Consider the following 19,861-nt stretch of genomic DNA (forward strand, 5'->3'; position numbering starts at 1 on the left):
GACCTTACCTTCGTGCGCAATACTGGCCCAGTCGTTGCGCACGGGCCTTTAGAGGAGCACCTTGGTAGTGACCACCACATTGTGGCGACCACCTTGTCATTACGGGGTGCGCGCAGGCCCGAGCGAAATGTGCGTATAACGGATTGGGCGAAATTCAGGGAACGTCGCCAGGACCCACCTGAGCGCCAAGGGTACGAACGCTGGCTTGACTCTCTCGCACAAGATCTAGAGGCCACCACGAGCATACTGCGCACCACAACCGAGACACCAGACATAGACCCGCATTTACTTCATCTTTGGAACGCCCGCAGAGGGTTGACACGACGATGGAAACGACAACGCCTCAACCGCAAACTTAGGAAACGTATAGATCAAATTACACGGGAATCTCAGGAGTATGCAGAGATCCTTACGAGGAATAACTGGCGAGGATTTTGCGATCGCCTCTCAGGCACATTGAGCGCAGCAAAAACGTGGTCGATTCTTCGCTCACTCACAGATCCCACCACAACAAAGGGAAAAACATTTCAACAGCTGCACATCCTAATGCACGAGTACAGGGACGATGTCTCGACACTCCTCAGAGAGCTAGAGAAGCATTTCATACCCACAGGCGCGCCGCCGCAGTACCCTGACTATCCTTATGTAGGCGAGGCGAACGAATTGCTAGATGCGGACATCACATTTGACGAGGTGCGGGTGGTCCTACAAGACCTACGCCGCAACACGGTACCGGGAGCCGACCACATCCGATTCGCCACCCTTCGTAACCTCAGTGACGCGGATATTAACCACCTCACCCATATCTTCAACGATTGCTGGCGCAAGGGCATGCTTCCCCAAGCATGGCGACACGCCGACATCATACTGATCCCCAAACCGGGCAAGCCTGTTAAGGTTGAAAACTTAAGACCCATCTCCCTAACATCTTGCATTGGTAAGCTCATGGAGCATGTACTCTTGCAGCGTCTGCAGCCCTTCCTCGAAGAAAAATCATTCTTTTCTAACTCTCAATCCGGATATCGGGCTCATCTGTCTGCCAAAGATGTGCTTTTACAATTGCGGGAGGAAGTCATAGGACCTCTGTCGTCCGCCCAAACGAGAGCACTCATCGCCTTAGACCTAAAAGGGGCATTCGATAATGTTGAACATGACCTCATCCTTCGCAATGTTGCACATTCACACTGTGGAATTCGTATGTACAACTATATCCGCGCATTTCTTCGAGATCGCACAGCCACCGTAGGAATGGGACCGCATCGATCCGGTACGATTCGCCTTGTAGGACGTGGGACACCCCAGGGCTCAGTTCTTTCCCATACTTTATTCAATATCGCGCTCGCAGGGCTCCCCCGACTACTCGACCAGATCCCTGATGTCGCCCACGCTGTTTATGCGGACGACATTACTATCTGGTCGACACGGGGTTCCGACGGAGCCATCCAGGACCGACTGCAGCAAGCAGTCGATACAGTTTCCGAGTACGCGAGAAAATGCGGCTTAAGATGTGCTCCGGAAAAGTTGGAGCTCATAATCATTCGCCCCCGGAGCCGTTCCTCTACTCCCCCTATCGCTGTGCACGTGGATGGCACACCGATACCACAGGTTAATCGTGCTCGTATCCTCGGCCTACACATCCAAGTGGATGGCAGGTCAAACTACACTGTTTCCCTTCTATCCAGACAGATTGAGCAAATTCTGGCCATGATCCGGAGGGTCTCCAACAGGCGCTGGGGCCTTCGAGAAGAGGACCTGCTGCGTTGGTGGAGGCATGCGTGATCAGCCGCCTTACATACCATCTCCCATTTCAGCGGTTGACCCAAGCGCAACAACTTCGCATAGACGCAATGATTCGCAAAGCGACGAAGCTGGCCCATGGCCTCCCGAACTATACTTCCACACACCGTCTCCTTAACTTAGGGACACATAACACACTAGGCGAGCTGCTAGAGGCACATTGGGTCAGCCATCGCCAGCGCCTCCTACTCACTCCTACTGGCCGCCATCTTCTCACACGGCTAGGATACTCTGTCCCACCCCTTGAGTCTGAAACCCGTCCAACGATCTTGTCGTCAGCAATACGCCAAACACTAAGTATTCATCCATTGCCACGTAATATGCACCCCGAGCATGACAAAGGGCGGCGCAAAGCCCGTGTACGATACATTGGCCGCATGCTTGCAAACATCCCGGAAACACACACTTTATACACGGACACATCACGCACTCAAGAGGGCTATACCTCGGTAGTTTTGGATGGCACCGAATCCCTGAGAGACTCTGATGCAATGCGCGGAACAAATGCCGCTTACGGAAAAATTCTCGGTGTTGCTCTAGCAATTCGATACGCCATCCATGTTCCTGAGGAAGTGTATATATTGACGGGCTCGCAACAGGCATGCCGGGCGTTCCTATTAGGACATGGCATCCCGAGAGCGGCGCACCAAATTCTCAAACAGATCCCGCAAAATACACTAACCACACCTCCCCGCATCCACTTACTCTGGACCCCTGGTCATACCTCGCTGCCGGGTAACGAACGCGCACATGCGGTTGCCCGAGAAATTTCCCTCCGGGTGACTCGGCGTGGTGAGGCGACTAGTTCAGAGTGGGGGAATCCCTTGCTCCGTTATAAAGACATACTCGGTCATTATACACGCATTCGTCGCACCCACGCCGCACTACCGCCGTCCTTCTCGCGGGAGGAAGCAGTGGCATTACGCCAGTTACAAACCGCAACTTTTCCTAATCTTGTCTCTCTCAATAAATTCTACCCACACTGTTATGCAGATCGTTGCCCTGGCTGTGGCAGCTCGCCCACAATCTTCCACGTCACGATTGAGTGCACTGCAAACCTCTTTCCTCCCTTGCCAACTCTCCTTTACCCCCTACGCAACAAAGAGCTGTGGGACGATGCCCTCCGCGACGGACCTCCCGAGGTCCTCCGAGCAGTGATACAACGGGCTCGAAACATCGCCGGAATCATCTTAGGGACCCTGGACTGAGGGTTCCTCCCACACTGCTCTCGCCATTCAGATATTATTAATAAAGATGTTTTACTCTCTCTCTCTCTCTCTGTGCGCCACCTAGTCTGGGCTTAGTTTCTCAATATGATCCGTTTGCGGAACTGATAACTACAGGAGATGCATGTACGTTTCCATTCTAAAACAAGATGGTAAAGCTGATGACGTAATGCGTGAGTACGCCGATGCTGGCTGCAGAATACGCACGAATTGCGCAGAAGAAAAATGCATGTCACGATAGCACGCGTCCTGCGATGTGCACTCGCACGCCCGCTATTTTACCTGCATGACTCTCGCGTCTCTTGCAGTTCGGCTTCCCCGCGTATACCTACGCGCCGCCGATGGTCGGCAGTTTCAGAATAGTATGAGGTGGCGGATGTTGCGCTAATCTGTGTATGCTATTAAAGTGGTAGAATGCACAGTAGCTGCTAATAAGGGGCTTTTGCTGCTAACGCCACCTAACATCCGGGTTACTCGGGCGCGAAAGGGAGCAGCCTTTGATTTGGGGTTGCCTGTGTGCGCGAACGTTTCCCACGTCTTCCGGCCCTCTTCGCGGTACACCGAGATGGGCGAACACGATCGTTCGAATGTGGTGCCACCGTTCGCCGGTGGCATTGGTTGCCACCATGGTGGAGCGCAGATATTCGCTCGAAATCTTGTCGCGGTCAGTCGGACTTCCTCGATTCGTTAGCGTGCATCGGCATGAGCTGGCATTGATGCGTGAAAAGCGCAACAAATGCCCTTGTGATTGTTTGCACTTCTGCGGTGTCGTTCCTTTGTCCCACGAACACGTTTGAGACCCCGCAGAGATATTTTTAGGGGCGGACGGGATCAAATATGCGAGGGAAGGTTAGAATCTCCAGCCCCGAGTACAGCATTTTGATATGCGATGCTGCTCAACCGACAAGAGCTCCATTATCTCGGCGCAAAGCGGTAATACGGGCATTCGCATGTCGTCACTTGAATCTGCATACGTTAGCTTGCATAGTGAAGCAATGCGAGAAAAACGAAGACAAGGGAGAAAAGCACGAACGCGAGGTTCTGGCAGTAATGGCTCCAACTGCCACGTCGTTACGCGAATTCTCGGCTCTCGAAGCTTTTCAACAGGGGTGGCAGGGAAGACTTGGCACGGTGCAGTTTCGTTAGCAAAGTCAATGAAAAATGGCAGACATGAATTCGCGTATAACTGTACCTTACTTAATTTTATTATATGCCACATAAAGATACGTGCTTTATGCGTTGTCTTTTCGTGCCGATTATCAAGAAATACCAGCTCGGCCCAGCCAAGTCATCACTACTAGAGAGAGGAAAAGCGATGAGGTCGCGATGACAAGACCATAGATTAAAGAACCAACAAGACCACCAAGATATCGCACAAGGCAAGCGCGTACTGCAACTCACAACGCTAAATTTGTCGAGAACGCAAAACATGTTACAACGTGAGCAAGACACCCGGCCAGGGACAGCCAATTCGATCCAGCAAATAAACAAGCATGGCCGACGTTCCCGCAGACGCGCCGGCAAGTGAGTATTTTTTACCAAGTTCTTCGTCCTAGTGTTTGCTAACAATAGGAAGTCTCGTCGGCTTTCTGCGCTCGCATGCAACGGAATGCATGCGGATCGTTCTTGTAGGCTGCCCAGGCACGGGAAGTAACTTGGCCGGCAAGGCAGCATCGTGCGCAGGATGCCCCAATCAACGCCTCTGCGCGTCAGGCGAAACTAGGGGACCTGACCCAGGCAAGTATTGGTGTCCTGTATTGCCTGTAACAACTGTTTAAAACCAGATGATACAGTGTTCTATTTAAACTTGCAAACGGGTGCGCCGCTTGGTACAATGTTGCGCTTTGTTGACCACTCTCCTTCCGTCGCGGAGTCGACTCCGACTTCTGTCGTGAGAACAGAAATGAAAATCTGGGTTGGAGGAACTTATTTCTTGCACTCCGCCATGACTGTGCGAAGAAGCTGGTAGGATTGTGAACAAGGAATAATAATAATAATAATAATAAAACGTTTCTTTTCTTTTTTGGGGGGTGTTTCAGATGTTGCCGTGATTGCTCAACGCCTGTCAACGGTAAAGCACATAGTTCTCGTGCTCTCGGGTAAAGGCGGCGTCGGAAAGAGCAGCGTCACTTCCCTTCTGGCCAGTGGACTGGCTCTCTCGGAAAAGGAACCTAATGTAAGGATTGGCCACAGTTCTCCTTAATGGTGTATGGTCTGCATTTATAGTCGAATGTAAACTCTCGGGAAATGCCCGTTGCTTCGTGCCAAAGAAAGTCTCGATAGGATTAAGCACCAGTCTCTTGAACGTACAGTGATAATCGCTAAGTGTTGGCAGAGAGAATGAGATGCTTGGCTGTAGCTGTCATGGGAGATATACTAACTAGTTCCACTGGCTATCCCTAATGTTAGAATGAAAGTTGTAGGAGATTGTAGGACCTCTCTTGTTTTTTGAGCAACTTGCTGTTCGCTGGAAAGGAAATGGACGAACAGTGCCAAAGTGTGCCGTTTGGTGAACGCTTGGAGTTTGAAAGAACTAAGCAAAATATGGGACGAAAAAGTGGTGGTGTCCTAGATTTCGTTCCTTAGTTTGTGCGCGAGACTAGGTAATGGCATAGTATCAAACCAAGGCCAGCATTGCATTCTAAAGGAACCAAAGACTCAGTGTGAGCTTTTCAAACATCTTTGGACCAAAAGGGCACAAACAAGCGTAAGCACTTGGAAATTCATTATGTAGCAACATGCCGGCTCATTGGTTCAGGTCAAAATTTAAAAAGCAATGCTTTGCCCTTAATTTTCCCAGCTGTAACCAGTATTTTCCTGCCATATAAGTGTGAGTGGAGTGATGAAAGAAGGACTAAACGCAGCTAAGCTAACCTAGTATTGCTTCTTAGTTTACTTTGAAGAGAACATAATGCTATGCAAATTTAGATATTTGTGTAGCTTGTCATGCAAGCTGAATGCACCATTAAGAAGCAAGCTCTTAATTTCTTGCCAAGATTAACTACCTGACTGAGCAAACTTATACCCCTGTCACATGGGAAGATTTAATGTCATTCGAATCGAACGGCATTCGATGCATCGAATGCCATACGGTCTCTTACGGTGCTACACAGTAAAATATAATGGCATTCACAAATGAGAGCAATGACGATATAGAACAAAATTTGTGAAATTCAGAGAAATTTTGTGCCTATTAAGCGCATTTAAGAACTTTTGTGAGTACTTTTAAAACGGGCGAAAACATTTTGATGTCAATTATTCACAACTAAAAGCACTTTGATCAACACATCCAATATGGCCGACCGCCGCAACAGACTTCTGATGCAAAGAGTAATAGCGCTTGAGCACAGCCCATGGTGAAAATATCATCGCGGCAAAAATAATTATTCCTTTGTATAAGTTTTAAAAAATATCTTGTGACTTTGCTGATGCATGCAGTATTTTTTCGCGTTGCATGTCGCTGTTGTCTGTCTGGGGTCAAGAGTACACGTTCGGTTCGAAATCGAATGCGAATGAGTTACCCCAACTCATTCGATGGCAAATGTCATTCCATTTGAATGACATTAAATTTTCCTGTGTAAATCCCAATTAGCGGGATTATCTGCAAATGCCATTCGATTCGAATGACACTAAATATTCCTGGTGACTTCAGTAGCTGACAGTAAGGCACCTTTTGCTAGGAGTGCTCGCACTACTTCCAGCTTGGTACACGAATGTAAAAGCTGTGGCACGTTCATATAGAAACCCGCTTGAGAGATGTTGCCTTCGACGGGACATGGCAGACGTAGGCTGAACGCTACCATGGCTCGCCAACTTTTGTTGCCATGCGCATCGTTACACGTACCCTATTGTTGCTGACATTGATTGGCCTTTCAGCTTTTTGTTTTGGTCTGTTGTTTCTGCTATGAAGTTATGTTTCTGCATTTAAGGTCGCAGTCTTGGATGTCGACATCTGCGGCCCATCGCAGCCGAGAATATTGGGCCTTGAAGGTGAACAGGTCAGCGTCCTTGTCTCTTCCTTTCGGTAGACGTTGCCAATGATGTCAAGTTCTATAAATAGCATCCACAAGTGACCTTGCAAACCCAGAAACACAAATTTCTTTGTATGTCGATTGCATAGTTTTCTTTTTTTATTCTCCCTGCGTTCTTTTGTACACTTGACTGATAGCATCCTTTACCTTTGGGTCCTCTCATTCTAAAGCTTTCTTATATTGTTCATTCACTGTGCTAGCGAAATAGCTGCATTGTCCTGCTTCACAGCGTGTGTGGTAGTTCTGTCACATTCCTTACAGTTTGCGGAGAATGTTAGAGAACATGTTGCTCATGTGGTGAGCATTTTCACATGCCTTTTTAATGCTAGCAAACTTCTGGAGCATGCCTGTGTGTACCTAAGATGTCCTTCCTTGTTCGCTTTAGGTCCACCAGAGTGCTTCTGGCTGGTCTCCAGTGGTAAGTTTCAAAGTGGTATTATGCATGTTTTTGAACCATGTGGATTGGTTTGCCTGGCTCAGCGTGCTTGGACTTCAGGCACTAGCTTCTGGGGAGATGCATTGGGCTTCGTACCCTTGCGGACTATTATGCTGTTTTCAGCTTGGCAATTCAGCAAACTGCAATCATGTGGTTACCTTTTCTGAAATGCAAAAGAGCAGCCATGGTTCGAAAAGCCATAGTTCTTTTTTTTTTCCCTACAAACAAGCAGTGACTGGAATCACCTTCCCATCTCCATCGCTGCTACCCATGATTCTGCCACCTTCAAAAGGCTTTAAACATTATTTTGACAAGCACTTCTCTCTGTCATGCTCTCATGCCCTGAGAGTATGTAAGTATAAATCAATGATAGGCCACTGAACCTCAAAAGTGAGAAAGGGTCAGGTCAGTGGTAGGCTCCTCCCCTTTACCGTCCCCCACCAAATCAGTGGCAGATCTGGGAAAGTGAGTTCACAGTTACCGATGGCTCCCACTTTCAGAAAGTTCTTATGATCGAACAAATCCCTCTGGTACCATTCACTTTGCTGTTAACAAAGGTTTAGCTGCATGTAGTGTATGCTGCAGGAAGGGGATATGCAGACTGCACTGTACTTTGTAAGGATCCTTTTTCTCGAATGTATTTATTTATTGCCTGTTGGGAGGAGTGGTAGCCTGTACTGGTGATGGCGGGAACATGACCTACGAGCCTGTGACCAAGGGCATAAAGAATGTAAAATGATGACTATTGTCACAAAATACAGCTGCTAGAGTGACAAGTGATCTTCTTCTGTGGACTTTTGTTCACAACATTGCTTGTGCCACGCATGTCCTGTTTTGAACCTCCGCCCTACTCTTGTGGTTAGGCTGTGTAATTGTATGTTGCAGCCAATGTTCTAACTTACAAGTTTGTTTTTGTTTTTTTGTTCTTTCTTCACTTCCAGTACATGGAGGACAACCTGTCACTCATGTCTGTCGGCTTCCTCACTGCTCCTGAGGATGCAGTCATCTGGAGAGGACCTCGCAAGGATGGTATTGCAGTGGTGTCATTTTGCCGTGAGGCTTGACAGTTCTGTTTTGACACAGCAGGGAGCCAAATCACCATTGGTATTTTCGGTTCTTTCGTGATTGCGTCTTTGTAGTTGCCCATGCGAGGGTTGCTCCGTCTATGCTGCCATCTCATCCTCTGTTGTGTGAATGCTAGCTGCGGAGTGATCCGATTCATGTCACACGTCCATGACTGATTCGTTCGCGATCGCGTCTCCGTCATGTGGATCCAGCTTAATGCATATCGGGGCACCTGAAAAGTTTACTTAGGAGATTTTGGTTGACAAATTACTGTTGTGGCTGCAGAGACTTTAGTAAATGGTCCTATACACCACGACAATTTGGTGACTTTGGCTTGTGCTGCTGCTCAGCCTGAGGCCCTGGGTTCGATTCCTCCCCACAACAGCTGCACATTGGTAATGCACTGTGCTTCGGTTGCATGTTGTAGGAGCCCAGGTGGCCGAAGTTGACCCAGAGACCCCTGTTAGGGTCTTTCTCATTGTCCACGTGTTGCTTTAGGATGTTCAACCCTGTAATGCAATTCCAGACAGTCCTGCAGATGCTCAGGCAAACGCAAAGAGCAGATGAGGGAAGTGGTTGAACACAAGTTGCCAAACAGTAGCGAGCGCAGTGTAGTGTGTTTGGCTCCTTTAGAGGCAAAGTGCAACGAAATTGTGGACCGCACAAAAAGCCTTGTTTTATATAGTGTGAATACGGCACAGTGTTCCTGCAAAATTTTATGGTTGAATTACAAGTGGACGAATAACCATTAACTACTGAAACTGAAGAAAAAAATGCGTACTGAAACTGAAAGAACACCATAGTAATAATAAATCTTAATAAAAAGGATGTGATGCAGAGCTCACAATGTTGATAACCAGCATCGGTTCTTTGGCACAACCTCCAAGATTAGGCGGCTCTTGCGAAGCACTGAAAAACTTGGAGGCCATGGTCTGGCGTTTGCAAGTTATGGCCTGATTACCAAGCACACACGTTGTATGATTAGGTGCCATTTAATTGCTTTTAATAAGAAAATTGGATGATTATTGCCAAGACTGCTTTGAGATAGTGGACAGGGGGATTTTTTTTTCATCTGCACCCAATTTTTAAAGTTGCAGAAATATATATCATGGTGACATTACCATTATGAGTTGTTTCCCCAGATTTTCAAGCCAATCTGCACATTTATGTGCTCAACTAGCTAAGTCGCTTTTATCAATATTTTCATTATTGATCTTAGACGGGTAAAAAAAATTGATAGCCTCAGAAATTTTTAGCTAACTTTTGCTTTTAACTCTAATGAACCTCATCAAATTTAGTGCAATGCATGCTGAGCGAAGCAATTTCTCAGTTTCCACGTATTTAGATGGGGGCGCCCAGTCTCAAGCTTTCTCTTAAGCATAGTTGATCTCTACGCGACTTTAGGAATGATAAAGCAGTTCCTTCGAGATGTGGACTGGGGTGACCTCGACTACCTGCTGGTGGACACACCGCCGGGAACCTCCGACGAGCACCTCAGCTTGGCGCAGTATCTCAAGGACTGCAACCTTGACGGCGTCGTACTTGTCACAACACCACAGGTGGGAGCTTTGAAACTTCCAAGGGAACGTCTTCAATGAGGCAGAAACTTTGGCCACTGCGTGTAGCATGGCTGACAAATTTGTAGAACCGGCGTTCGCAGAAAGCACTAAAAATAAGACTCGCACAACTGCACTGAATGGCACGTGTACGAGTTTATTGTTTCTTGCCTTGCAACTCGTACAGGCTCAAAAACAACAACAAAAGTTAGATTAATGTTTTTTTTATTTGGCATAGAGTTGACATGTTATGAGAGAGCAGATGAACTCATTGAAGGGCTCACTAAGCAGAAATTTCACCATCCACTGTAGCAAGTGCAAGTGTCAGCCCAGTTTTGGTAGGTGCCAGGTTGTGCAGAACTATTGAGAACAGAGCTCCTCGTAATTTTAGCAGCCTTTTTAAGAAAAGAGAGAGAGAGAGAGACATGTCGGTACATGGGCACACCAGCCCTGTTACTGCGTGAAAAAAAAGATATTGTATCTGTCGGAATAGTTCTTCCTTGTGTTTTAAAGCCCTACTTCTTTTTCCTATTTGTGCCTGTATAAAATTGCTAGCCAAGAGACAATCCACTAATTCCAGCCAGTGCAGTGTCTCTCATTCTGTGTGGTTCATCTAAGCGCTTGTTCTACAAATTGTGAACTATGGCGAAGGAAACTCAGTGCTGCTGTGGCTGCTTATTATAGAGCAGTACAACGAATAATATACTGTAACATAACTGAGTAACTACTGTAACTGAGTGACACACTGTGGAATCAAAGCAAGCTCACACTCTGTTGGTGCTCAAGGACACACGCAAACTGGGAATCGTAACTTGAGCCACCGTAATTTGCAACACTGCTGCCTGATGGTAGCCGATTCCAAAAGATTTTTGTAGTCTAGATTCTTGCTTTGAGGTAAGCATCTGCTTAGGGGGAAAGAAGAAAAATAAAAGAAAATAAAGCAACCTCGTTGAAAGTGTGAAAGACAATATCCAAGATATGCTGCCGATAAGCCCTGTGTAAACTATCATTAGTAAACAGTTTTAGTTTCAGCTGCACTATATGTGCCACACTCCTGGAACAATTAGGTTGTGGTGTCATCTTTGTTTCAAAATTTACGTTGTAGTGTCATCTATAAGAAATGCAAAGCACGAACAAACATTTGTAATGTATGGCTTTTAAAATCTGGCAGCAGCTATGGCTTGCACTGCATGGTGTTCAATCTTGAAGGCCACATACAACTAGTGCAGCTTCTTTTGTTTAACCTAAAAAGCTGAAAAATCGAGAGTGTATCTGGAAAATGGCAGCTGCTAGTCATGAATACTCCTGTGTCAGAGCATTATGACACAAATGTAAAGCAAATGCACATGTTAGTTTAGAACTAAGAGGCTTAGAGCGCATTTAAACTACTTGATAAATCCTCAGCAGGTGGCACTCACTCAGCTCGCACCGCCATTTTGTCGCAAGAGCTGCATGTGGAACCGTCCATGTTCGTAGCGCATGGTACGCAAGCTCATAGATTTAGCCTGCGAAATAGTTCTGTACGTTCTGCAGATGCGCTCTCACAGAATGCTCCTATGCACACGAAACTGTCCAGCGAAATAAGTTGGCTATGCAGATCATATTGGAGTTAAATAGCAGCGCATGGGCACACTCTTGTCAGTTCTCTAAAGTTTTGTTCTGGGAAGAAATAAAAAAGTCGAGGCCCATTCCACCCTGTGAAGGTGGTTGGACAGCGAAGCTGTGGGGGTACCACCACCTACGATATGGCGACGAGACAAACAGTAACCACTGGCAAACGTTCTTTCTATTACTGTGATATCGGGGCTATAGGCCATTGCATTTTTTGCTTGCTTACGGGGGGCATGAGCCATTGCTTCCGCAGGTATGAGCCATTGATGATCAGTTTTTGACATGTTGTTCTCTATGACCCATTTTTTGCTTTCTTAGGGGTGTATGAGCCATTGCTGATGATGATAGTTTTTTCTCACACTTTTCTGTCCGCAGAAACGATTGTGCCTTTGGGGGTAGTGGTGTGAGCCATTGCTGATGATGATGATTTTTACTCATACTTTTCAGTCCGTGGACACAATTGTGCCGTTGGGGGTACCGTAAAAGAAGTAGCCCTTGCCTATAACTGAGCGATGGTGCGTGAAAGGAAAGCCCTTACGCAAAGGCTGTTGGCTGTGTGAGGGTTTGCTGCAATGTGTCAAACAGTCATGACAGTTTATAATGCCTGTAGTTTCTAGTGGGTGATGAGTGACTTCTCTATCCTTCAGGAGGTATCACTACAAGATGTCCGCAAGCAGGCAGGCTTCTGCCGCAAGATGGGCCTGAGAATCTTGGGCGTTCTTGAAAACATGCGTGGCTTTGTCTGCCCCAAATGCCTGGTGAGTTGGTTGAATGACCAGTCAAATGGTTCAGTCATCATGTGCTTTAACCTAACCTTGCTTACAAGTGCACATGACATTGTGTGGTGCTGTTTTCAGACTTGTAGATGTTCTGTGCTATTTATTTGTTGAAGTCAGGACAGCAAAATATAAACCAGCGTTGGGTCCGTGGGCAGGAGTGCGTTGATCGAGGCAGCAACCAAACTCTGTGATCTGGCATGGACAGCAGGTACTAGTGCAGGCAGATACCAAATACAAGGCCGCAGTACAGCCTAGTACTTTTTTCTATTCGTACCTGTTCATAACTGGGTACACCCGAGAGGAAAAGTACCGTTTGTTTAAGCAAACACTGTCAAATTTTACAGCGGAGCTGTACCTATATGTCTACCCTACTGCAGATTTTTCAATGTCCGTGCCTCAAAACTCCAGTGCCCTCTATGAGGAGGCAAAGCAAACCAGTAAGGCATGTGCTGACACCTGGCGTAGCTAGAGGGAAGCTAGGAAACCACCCAGTACCATAGAGTTTCATAGAATAATTACTAGAGGGAACTCTGGTGCTAGTGTCTACAGGAGCTGCAAAGGTGCGGTTCAGCCCGCATGGCAGGCATTATGGGAAGTACATGGATTTGCCTGAAAGCTTTGTCCTTTTGACTTCAACCGGCTTCGTGACTTTGTAAACTCGTCACTTTCAAGAAGGTACTCTGTATAAAAGATAATTAAAAAACTGGCTCTCCCGTAATCGAGAGTAGATTTAAGCATGAAATGGCAACTGGCAAAGCAGATTGGTTGGAGATGATACTAGCCACAATCTTAAAATGGGTGTAGCGCACGTTCGCAACAGCACACCCCACCACACTATGCACTGGTTTATTCGTAACCCGAATTTATTCGTAACTCAGATGCGCAAACTGAAATTTACGAGTGCACTGCAGTTTGAAATGACAAGTTTGAACCGCGGTCCTCAATTTCAGGTTCCATATATAGGCGGAGAAGAAAATAGACCTTATCGCGGAACCCCTGCACTGTACAGTCGACTCCGGTTAATTCGATCCCGACGGGACCGACGAAACTGGTCGAATTAAACAAAAGGCAGAAAAATCGCCGAACCACGCCTTTAATTCACTTGGCAGTGTTTGCTTTTAATGTTGGCTTCGCCTTAATACATCCGCGTTATGCAGTGAAGCATATAAAGCGAGTGGTGAGGGGAAGAATGCCACTGTTACGGGACATAGCACGTGTTCCTTAATTTGCAAACGCGAGGTTTAGGTAGACCTCCCGCTCTTTTGTTGGCTTTAAACGTCCCCTCGACTTTCTGAGCTTTTTTTTTCTTTTTCGTTTTACTGCCTTCCCTTTCGCTACCTTTCCCAAAACACAGATGGTTTTTCTGCGCATCTCGGCGCATGGATCGTGCGTATAATTAAAGGACGCGTACTAGGCCCCGTTAACGGACTCATATGCGATACATGCATGGCGGGCGAAACGACTACTGGGATCGCCACAGCAATATCAGAAACAGCTTATTAACGGGCTGCCAGCATGCTTATTAGGTGTCTAGGGGCTCGTACTGTGACCGCGTGCGCGCCTGCATAATTAGGAAACGCGTACTGTGTCCCGTGACAGTGGTCTATTTCCACTCTTGGTACGCTTCATCGCGATAAATTGCATATGCTTCACCGCATAGCACCGCTGTATTGCGGCTAAACTGACTAGTCAAGTTCGAATGATCTGGCGAAGACCAATTTTTAATTTGAATGACGGAACTTTGGACCCATAGATATGTATGGGCGCTGGCCGGAACATTGGGTCAGGGTCGAATTAACGGATGTGTACTGCATGTACATTTGCTAAGGAGAGTTACTGTTTGTACATAAAGCACATACCAAAGCAAGCAGGTACCAAATGTAAGGCAGGTACCAAAAATCGCCCAACCTTCATTGCTGGTCACAAACGGCTTCATGAAGTTGTCAAATAGTTAGTGTAGGGATAGGGTTTAGAAGGCTTTTGTTAGCTTCAACCATGGCTTCAATCATGGGTTTGGTGATATGTCCTCACCATAATTATGTGTGTATAACCCGCTTGTGCATATGACTGGAACCCCCAACTACAACCTCAAGTAAAGGAGCATCAAAAAGGTAAAGCCAGTATCCACAATTCTCATGGCTTGCAAATGCAACCCAACGCGTTTGTCTGCACAAAGAAAGCCTCCGGAAACGCGTGTTCGATCATCATCACTTTTGCATCTGCTCGCTGTTCAAATGTGGCATATCAGCACACAGATTAACTTGCACTGCGGTGAAGCGACCCCTCAAAGCAAGATTCATACTTTCATTATCTTACCCTCTCACCAACACTCTGCTTTTAAATTTCCTGACATTTTTTTTTTTACACAAGGGTTATATGCATGGAAGTATAGTGTACATCCCGAGAGTTTATTAGGCTGTCAGTTCAGTGACCCATGCACAATTTTTTAGAAAGTATCTCAGTAGTACCAGCAGTGGATGTATGCTCCATCCCACCTACTCCATCAAGTGCAGTGAAGGCCAGGGCTCATGTCAGCAGACTTGTAACAGGCGGCTGCATGTTTCGGAGAAGGGACAACAGCTTGTGTTGCTGGACCTTTTACTATGCTTCCATTCAGTCGCCATTGCTCAGAAAGAGATCAGAAGCAGACAGTGGAAGAGCCCCTCTCTTTTCTCTTTCTTCGTTGGTTGATGCAACACACATACTATTTGGCTACGCAGCTCGAAGCTGGCGAGCTACAGGTGCCATGAAGTTAGTTGTGAATTAGCAACTTGACATTGTGGCAGGTGTGAAGGTTGTGTAAGTGGTTTTTAAAGTCTGTGTTGAGGCAATATAACTTTCTGTTGTTGTCATTATTACAGGTGCGCAGCGAAATCTTCCCTCCCAGCACCGGAGGTGCAGCTGCCCTGTGTGAAGAATTAGACTTGCCTTTTCTCGGTTCACTGCCCCTTGACCCACAAATTGGTGAGGAGAAATGATGTTTTGGGATCAGCCATATTGCACAGCCGGTCATAAAATTAGACTGAAATAATGAGAATTTTTATTCATTAGCTCAGACTTTGCTTTGGCCTCTTCTCGACAAACCATGCATTAGTGGGCCTCTGTTTAGGTGTCAGTAAAAGAACCGCAGAGGTGTATGTGTGTTTGCGTGTGTGTGTTTTTTAATATATCTGCCCGATTCTTGGCCACGAAAGCTTTAAAGCAGGCTGCTATAGGAAGCGGAGGTTGATTAATTCTAAACATGGGCATAATTGACACGTTGAATCAAACTCAAACTGAACACCAGTCCATGTGCATAGAGTGTTCCTGAACCACAGTGCTTTTATGGTGTACAGTTTAACCAGTGTGCTTTGTGCTTAAAGCAATGTTGAGCGGAGCTTAGAGGTCAGTTACACTACGGTTTTCGATAGTGATCTGTTTTTGTAGTATCTTTTTAACACAGCTGTGAGGGAATGCATCTGAAGACTTAGTTCTCCGTGTTGCAGTGGTTTTGAGAACATCATTTCACTTCTGCATCTGTGCTCACAACAGAACACAACACAAACAACAAATGCTTAAGTTTGTCGTCTGCTTGGTGATCCTTTGTAGGCACTTCTTTGTTTATTATCCTAATGTGTGCCAACTGACCCATGGAAGACAGAGTTAGAAGGACACAGGACAAGCGCTGTCTAACAAATGAAATTTATTGAACAAAACACTTAAAAAAGGAAAAAAAAAACTATGTGCGGGCGCTTGCCCTGTATCCTCCTAACTCTGTCTCTTCAGTTGTTTTCGCGCTGATTAATAAGTATGCAACCAGCCCAGTTTAGCATTGTTGTAGTCCACTGTTATCTTGCCCTCTACTTTGACCGGAACTGATTTTGAAGCGCTCCTGAACCTAAGACCAAGGCCGTACTGGCAGCATTGGTGTTCTGGTCTCATTTCTTTTGCCTATGCTCACCTGACAAAAGACCACTGTTTTCCACATTTTATGTCATTTTTGTTTCTTGTGTGTCGGGGCATGACAGCTGCCTCTTCTGACTGCTTTGTTGAAATCGAAAGCAAAACACCTGTTGCCGGTTTACTGCTATTGTTCCTGCAGCCAAGGCCTGCGATGAAGGAAAATTGTTCCTGCGAGAGCATCCCGATTCTCCAGCAGCAGTTGCATGCACGGAGATAGTTCAGAGTAAGGCAGCCAACTTTTTCTTATCTTAAGTGATTTCATACCTCAGAGAAGTGCATCATCAACAGAACATGCAGCCACTTCCTGGGTATGGTTCTGTTGCAGGCATTGTAGTCTGAGCCTGTGTATTACGGTGTTCTCGGCACATTTTCCTGTTTCGTTTGATTGCATTCTTGCGTTAATTACACGTGATATGTTTGTTATCAAGCACTTCAGGAAAAATTCCTTGCTTACTCGAACTGCAGGTGGTATAGCATTTAAGATGTAATTACAGCTTTAATTAGTAGTGTACATAAAAATTCTGTTAGGATAGTTTCATAATTTTACTGGCGTCGTTGTACTATCTGCATAAATTCAAACGCCAACAATTTAGAAACTATACTCCAATGTGATGTTCTGTTTCCAGGTTCTCCTGCATTCGTAAGAGTAGCTTAATTCAGACTCCAAAATTTACATTTGGGACTGCTCCATGCTTACAAACTGGTCACAGAGTGATTACATGTCATACATCCATGTAATCAAGCCTAACAAGCATTCTGGTTGGTTATTTCCTGTTCGCATTTCAGATTATGGTGATAATGTCTTATGCTGGGCTACCGCTTGAAATGACCAGAAATGGAAAGAAGCTAGTGTTAGTAAAACATAATTTGATTCACTCATACAACTTTTGGTGCTTGTTGTATCCACTGTATGTTCCGGTGCAGCGACCCCACTCGCCTATCCCTTAAAGGCGTTGTGTTAAGAGCATTCAGATTCACTGAGGTGACGAACACAATCTCTGACATGTGGAGCCCCACAATACAAAGCGATATGCTCCGATATTGTGGTCATATCGCTTCCTTGCCCTTTTGCGGAGTGCCACTAGTGGATTATGCACGCAAGCTAGCCCTACGAGCACGATACTAGGCTGTTTGAACTTCAGAGGAAGCTTTAGCTCAGGGCCAATTCCTATGCCACCTATTCAAAACATGTAAAACATAGTAGTGCTTTTATGAGGCAGCCTCTGGACAGATTTTAATTAAACTTGTTGCATTTGAGAGATAAATTTAAATTCTAGCGACTGTTTCAAACAGAATTTTGATTTAGGGTGTGGTGTTTTTTACAAAATTTGCATATCAATGGTGTGTCTTAGAGTGATGTGTAATACATCAATTTTGTCAGCATTAGATGTTCTATTAGGCACGGTTATAGAATTGTGATATCGTTTTTCATTATCAAGTTAGAAAGTTGTAAACGTCACAGTTTCATTTCCATAAATTTTTCAACAATTCCTATAAAAATAATCTAAGGCCTAAATGAGAACTTTGCTTCCTACAGTCACTAGATCTTAATGTTTTCTTTTAAATCCAGCAAGCCTCATCAAATTTGGAGCAGTGGATGCCCAGAAAAATTATTTCTCTGTTGCAATGTATTTAGATAGGAGCTTTTGAGCAAAAGTGTCCTCTTAACACATTTTCTTCCTTTAGGTCTTTGGAGGGTGTCCCATCACAAGTGCTTCACTTGTTTTCCTAAAGTGATGCTGACATGTTGTTTGTACTTTTTTTTTTTACAGAGCTTTCCACCGTCCTGACAAGCTCACTCAGCCAAGTTTCAGTAGCAACTACCTGACCGTGATATCAGAAGCTGTACTATACAGCAGTTGTGTGCCGACGGCGTAGATATTGCTTTTTCTGATGTTCCAAAGACGTGTGGAAACGATAAGATAAACAATGAGAATTTCGTAGGCAATGGTGACAGACATTTAGGATGAACTTTCAAGACCATTGCAAGTTTTCGACAAATCAAGTTTACTATTTGATGCGTCTTACCATTTTTATGGTACGAAGTGATTGTCAATACAGTGCAGCTCAGTTTTGATTTAAAGTAACGGAATTTTATTGTCATAACCTTACATTGTTATTTTATCTAGCCAATTTTATTCACCTTCAGTATACTACTTATAAAACAACGCCCATTGTTATACCCGGTAAATGCCATAGGTGGCATTATTGTAAGTGGACTGCTCTGTATAGTTGCAAAGCGTCAAAGACCGGTTGATATCTTGAATACAGCATGACTAAGCATATGCCTGGAAAGTTGAGCTGTATCACTTCGTAGTGTGCGGCAGGCCAGCCCCCCAAAAGAAACATGTTGGCGCATTTTGTGAATACATGTAAATTTGTAGAATGTTTCACGACATAGTTTCTTTTTGTACATCGCTGATATACAATTAAAGTACTCAGTTCACACCCACCTACTGTCTGTTTTAATTCTTGCGTCACATAAAACCACGATATGCCCACCCCGGGTGTCATTTTAACACCTAGATGAGTGAAAGATGAGCGCCGAAAGATCGAACATTGCGTGATTTGTGTCTACCAGAGGTCTCTCAGATCACTGTTTTCGCGATGTCCTACAAAGTACACAGGGCTGCATCCGCGTTTAGCTTGCGTACCGCGAAACGTATGCACAGTACGCAATCTTGAGTAAAGCACGTGCTCTTCTAAAAGCAGCTTTTAGTTCCGGGTACGAGTCACTTCTTGTGCTTCAACATATGTTCTAGCTCGGTTTTGACGAACTGACGTACGTTCGGGTCGGGTATCTTGGCGACCGCTTCCGCGGCGCGCGCTCCGCCGTCCTTGTAGAATTCCACCAAGTCTTCGGCGTACTCCAACCACACGCAGTTCGAGCAGCCGCTTCCGCAGCACTGGTCCTTTTCCGGAGGTACCGGTGGCTCCGCTGCCGAACCGTTCGCGGACCCTTCGCCATGCGATTTGCGTTCGCTCGCGGCGACGGCAGAGGTCGTACTTCTGTTCGCCGCCGTCGTCGTCGGGTCATCGTCGTCGTTGCGACAGTCGCTGTAGAGGTGCCAAGATTTCGCACGGACGGCAAAGGGATGCAGTCGCAACCCCGCGGTCGACAGTGTCGCGCGATGCGAGGAATTCGCTACCGTTTCTACGAGTACGCCGGTGGCTAGCTTCAACATCGCCGTCAGCTGGAGCAGAGCGAAGCAGACATCGTCGTCTGCACAAACCGTTGGTTTGCAACTCCGCAGGACACCGCAGACCTGCGTAGAAGAGCAACTGCTTCCACTCGTCTGCTTCTACTACGCTTCTAACGTCACTTCCGCATCTTTGCCGACGTGAAAATAACCGAGCGATAGTTGCGACCACGACCAATGCCACGACCTACTCAACTCTAGACCTGCGCAGATCTACC

The 19,861-nt window shown here is 46.0% G+C and overlaps 1 protein-coding gene across 1 annotated transcript; it reads left to right on the plus strand.

Annotated features, from left to right (window-relative positions):
- Window positions 1-4,375: 4,375 nt before the first annotated feature.
- On the plus strand, window positions 4,376-18,895 carry Nubp1 (NUBP iron-sulfur cluster assembly factor 1). The gene is made up of 11 exons (XM_075701474.1): window positions 4,376-4,547; window positions 4,656-4,760; window positions 5,063-5,199; window positions 6,953-7,021; window positions 7,440-7,472; window positions 8,432-8,519; window positions 9,960-10,114; window positions 12,370-12,480; window positions 15,363-15,465; window positions 16,583-16,666; window positions 18,216-18,895. Exons 1-11 carry the CDS (start codon window positions 4,517-4,519, stop codon window positions 18,269-18,271), a joined length of 972 nt encoding a protein of 323 aa, XP_075557589.1. The 5' UTR covers window positions 4,376-4,516; the 3' UTR covers window positions 18,272-18,895.
- Window positions 18,896-19,861: the final 966 nt, after the last annotated feature.

This window comes from Dermacentor variabilis, chromosome 8, assembly GCF_050947875.1.
Source record: "Dermacentor variabilis isolate Ectoservices chromosome 8, ASM5094787v1, whole genome shotgun sequence".
Taxonomy (NCBI): Eukaryota; Metazoa; Arthropoda; class Arachnida; order Ixodida; family Ixodidae; genus Dermacentor; species Dermacentor variabilis.